At 38.1% G+C, this 4,723-nt stretch overlaps 1 protein-coding gene across 6 annotated transcripts in view; it reads left to right on the plus strand.

The window, feature by feature from the left end:
- The window catches only part of KLHL8 (kelch like family member 8), a 36,646-nt gene extending 32,263 nt beyond the window's left edge, over nucleotides 1–4,383 (plus strand). For all 6 annotated transcript variants that reach the window (XM_034771454.1, XM_034771453.1, XM_034771457.1 and 3 more), the window contains 2 exons: nucleotides 779–980; nucleotides 1,841–4,383. In XM_034771454.1, coding sequence (XP_034627345.1) covers nucleotides 779–980; nucleotides 1,841–1,964 — 326 coding nt within the window. In that variant the 3' untranslated portion in view covers nucleotides 1,965–4,383. The remainder of the gene's footprint in view (nucleotides 1–778; nucleotides 981–1,840) is intronic.
- The last annotated feature ends 340 nt before the right edge of the window (nucleotides 4,384–4,723 follow it).

Genomic DNA, 4,723 nt, shown 5'->3' on the forward strand with positions numbered 1-4,723 from the left:
TTAATAGTCCTAACAGCCTTACACTTCTACCTAACCCCATCCCCCACCCAGGGTCCGTACCTTTTTCCCATTTCCCTCCAGACCCCCCCCCCCCCCCGCAGTGTAGACCAGCCCTAAGTCTGGTATGGATTAACCAAAATAACATGGTGAAATTTGTAGTGCATAGAGATGAGTCTCTGACCTTAATGAATCCTTTAAGAGAATCTCTGGGTAATTACAGCAGGTGCTGATGGGATTCCCTTATGGTTTAGTTTCATTGCATAGTGACATTTAACTCTTCAGGTTTTCCATTTGGTTATTAAGTACTTACATGTATTAAGTATTTTAATGCACTCTTCTGTGAGTGGGTGCACTCTTTTCTTCCTTTGTCTCTAGAAAAGCCAATCTGCTTGTTCACTGCTTGCTCATTTTCATTGTACATATTGGTATTCTTTATAGAATAAGTCTAGCCCCATTTTATTCTGAGAATTACTATATGCATGTGCTGAGGAAACAAGCACAAGGACTCTCAACAGTCTTTGGGGAGAAGTTTAAAAACAGCAAGAGGTGGTCTTATGATCACTAATGTAAGGGCCTAAAATTAAAGCAGCTGCCAATTCCTTTTACACCTCTGAAAACTTAAGCCACACACTGCTACCTAAATATTGACTGATTTTTAGTACTTAACGTCAGGTGGCCATTGTACAGCCAACCAATCAAATATTATGCAATCTGAATACTGGACTCCAGCATTACTAAAAATCTCCCTACTAACAAACAGTAATGTCTTTCTTTGTAGGTGGCTTTGATGACAACTCTCCATTGAGCTCTGTTGAAAGGTTTGATCCTCGCAATAACAAGTGGGAGTATGTAGCAGAACTTACAACCCCCAGGGGTGGAGTTGGCATAGCAACGTTAATGGGTAAAATTTTCGCAGTGGGTGGTCATAATGGCAATGCATACCTGAACACAGTGGAAGCCTTTGATCCAGTTATGAACAGGTAATTCTGAGTTAGATGAAAACAGGTGATGATGGCTTCATGTATACAGTATACATGAGTATAGAATCACTGAGGCCCTTAAACTGAATAATTTTTCTCCATTATCTAAATATGCTACTCCAGATAGTGGGTAGCCAGAAATAATGCAGGATTTTTATATCTTGTGAAGTAAACTATCATGATTGAGCACATGAGTTAATTTCCTGTCCTCAACAGGTAACTGAACAGTTTTACTCCGTGACAACTGACGGGTATTTAATGCAAATGCTAGACGTGTCAAATTACCTGAAAGTGTATTTTTAAAAGTGCTGTCTTGTATGGACTAAGTTCATACAGCCAACAAAAAATACTTAATCTAGTTAGATTAATGGGTATAAAGAATTCGGTTTTCTCCAGGAACAAAGTTCAAATCTAGATTGAGGTTCTAATTATAATGTATTTAGCGATTTCAGATTAGTCTCTACTCGAAAGGAGACCATAATCTTGAACGCCACAACTTGGTACTTTAATTTATTGGTATAGTTTCATTTCTTCTCCCTGCCTGAGAGACTTTATTTTCAATAAGGAGCTAACACCTAACTCTCTCTGGCCTCAAAATGTGGTTGGGTGCAGAAAAGAGGGAAATAATTTATAAGTACAACAGTTCAAGAGTAAGGTGGATGCAATTCTTCAAATTTAAGTTATGAGTAAGTGGTGAAACATTCAAATTAATGCTTTCCCCTTAGATTGATACAATGGAGGCATCATCTCTCCTAGAGAGAATTTACCAACTTTAAGATATTGGGGGGTAGAGTGAACTTTTCAAGGGAAAATAACTAACTTATCCCCCCTGATCTTTCTTGCTTTACCATTCTCTCTAGGTGGGAGCTTGTTGGATCCGTTTCTCACTGCAGAGCTGGAGCAGGAGTAGCTGTGTGCTCTTGTCTTAGTAGTGAGATCCGGGATGTTGGTCAGGGATCCAACAATGTGGCTGATTGTATGTGAATTCAGAGTCAAGCCTCGAGCAACTCTTCAGAATTTCAGAAGATCCTGATAACTCGAGGACGGAGGAACATGACCACACCAGTGTTGTTCTGGGGTTTTTAATTATTATCCTATGCTGTAGATAAATACTGAATGACATTTGTGTGATAACTATCAAAAGCTGAGTTCTAATATTCAAGTTTTCTGAAGCTTATCTGATTTAGAAAAGTCTGGATAAACATGAAATAAGGACCCTGGTTTTTATTTAAAAGCAGATATCCCCATAACTTTCTATTTGAGGGGCATTATTCTGGAGCATTCATAATTAAATAAAATATATATAGGCTGTGGTTAAAGAGTTGCACTTTGAATTGTTGAGCCTTAAACTACTTCCCCCCCCACTCACCCCCCCAAAAAAACTTTGATTCTGGGATACATGCTAGAGTGTTTTTAATATGTACATTCTGATAAAATACAAGAGAGCCTTAAAAAAAGCCCAGTTCTGTAGCACTTTAGACAGGAATAAAGCATCTCAGCCCTTTGGAGGTTAATTTCCCTGTTGTATACCTGAGGAAACTCGTTCATTACCTGACTGTCAGGGGGCTGAAAAGCAGGTGCTGAGCATCTCTGAAAATCAAATTAGTTGCTCTTGTTACAGAGCTAAGAATAAAATCCAGAGATCTGGCCTGCTTATGTGGGATTCAGCCACTGGAACACATTTTCTTTCTTATGCCTCCAAGGAAACCTATATTAAGAACCACCTGCAATAGGAAACTCCTTAAGAGTGAAAGCACATGTGAGGCTTCCTGTATAATTGTCTTATTTTAATAGAAATGGTTTGTTTAGACAGGCAGAGTTTACTGGTCCTTTATTACAAATTACTGTATTCCGAGAAACAGGAATGCACAATGGGGAAGAAGTTACAATATAAAAAACCCCACCCTTTTTCTAAATAATTTTCAGTGGCTTACATGTTCAGTTTTAGTAATCCAGTGCCATGGTGTGAGGTTAGCACCACTTTCAGGAAGAGTAGAGATGTGATGGTTTCAGACACAAACAGGCTTAATTATCTTGTGGATATTCTAGTCTGAGACCCAGAATGAAACACATCTTCAAATGAAGAATTGCAGCTGTTGGAGTCTAAAGTCTCTTTAAACAAAAGGAAGTTAGTAGCAGCACAAATGAGATACATCAAGGGATTAACCGTCTTTCCTGTTTGTCAGATGCAGTGATAAATTCAAAAATAGACCTAAACTGTGCTGTCATTAGACTATTGCCCCACTGAAATACCAGGAACCTATATTTAAGCCCTTAATTAGCTGTATTTAGTGTATAATTGTATATAAATATTTATTTAAAATTTGTTTGTAACTTTAAATGTGTTTGGGAACCTCTTTCAGGCTTTTCAAGGTTATTACCTCAACCATTATTTATAACATGGTTCCTGTTGGTAAAACTGAGACGTTCATAGGAACCTTTTACATCTTGTGTAGGGGCTTGCCTTTGTCTTAGTAGCACGAAGTGGTACGCTCCTGTTCAAACTGACTTCATTTTGTTGACTGATTTGCAGTTAAGGTTTAAACAACTGCCTTTAAATTCAACTTTATTTTTATTATGTATTTTTGGTAAGTCTGACCTTTTGATTTAACTTGACAGGACAGAATTATTAAAACTTGAATTGCCTCAGTCTTAATGTTTAACAATTTTAAAGAGTGTTCTTCCCTTGGGAGTTAACCTAGCTTCATTTTGGTGTGTAGCTTAATCTATTGGAATTGTATTTTTGATTATCCAGTGCTGACCATGTAGTGGCCACCTCAAATATTCATCACTTATTTCCTCTTGGTTGATATTCTACATCAAATTAAAATACTGATGAGGGAGGAATAGGGATACTCTTAGAATTTCTTAGAGGGCAAGATAACCTCAGTTGACTTGGCAGAAAACCAAACCAGCAGTGAAGGGAAGAAATGGAAAAAAAAATACAATGCTGCATTGTAGAAAGACAACTTTGATATACGTGTGGAGAGCCTAAAATTCAAGAGCAGCTTCAGCAAAAGAGGTTTTCACAATCCTGAATTTTCTTGACAAGAGCAACAGTTAATTTAGGAAAACTGTATAGTGTTAGATATTGAAACACCTATAGACAGTATGACGGGTGTGGGGTTGGAGCAAAGTATGGGAATGAAAATCCTATATTTCTTAAAGAAATATTTATGTGGGTTATTCTGTATATTCAATACCATACTAGGGAAGCTTCAGCTTTATCAGCGATCCCAAAGCACATAAATCACTGCTTTAGTATTGCACTGCCATGTTTTAAAACTGTTTTGTATTTCCAATTGATTGTAGGCTGGATAGTCAGTGGACAAAATGCATAATGGACTGGTGTAATTACACTGAAATATATGGAGGTTTGCAATAAAATATATTTGTACTTTAAGCTGTTACTCTATTTAATTCCTAGCATAACTAGAACTCCCCCTAGGGATAGATATTAACAGTTGCAAGTATTTATTGGGTTGTTTAGAGCCTTTTCCCCCCTTCTAGAGCCTGCATCTTTGGGGCCACACCCTTTCCGGCTAAGGAGAGCTGAATGGAGTGCAGCCTGCTGCACCCCTAAACAATTAAGTATCTGTACAACATGAAGTAGTGTTCTTTGCACCAAAGGTGACATCACAGCATGGAGATTGAGGACTAGAGAGGAAGAGTGGCTTTATAGGTCACAGGTGTCAATGACAGCCCTGGGGGCCTGTCACATCACAGCAGCCTCCAAAGCCTAG

Source organism: Trachemys scripta, chromosome 5 (genome assembly GCF_013100865.1).
Source record: "Trachemys scripta elegans isolate TJP31775 chromosome 5, CAS_Tse_1.0, whole genome shotgun sequence".
NCBI classification, from domain to species: Eukaryota; Metazoa; Chordata; order Testudines; family Emydidae; genus Trachemys; species Trachemys scripta.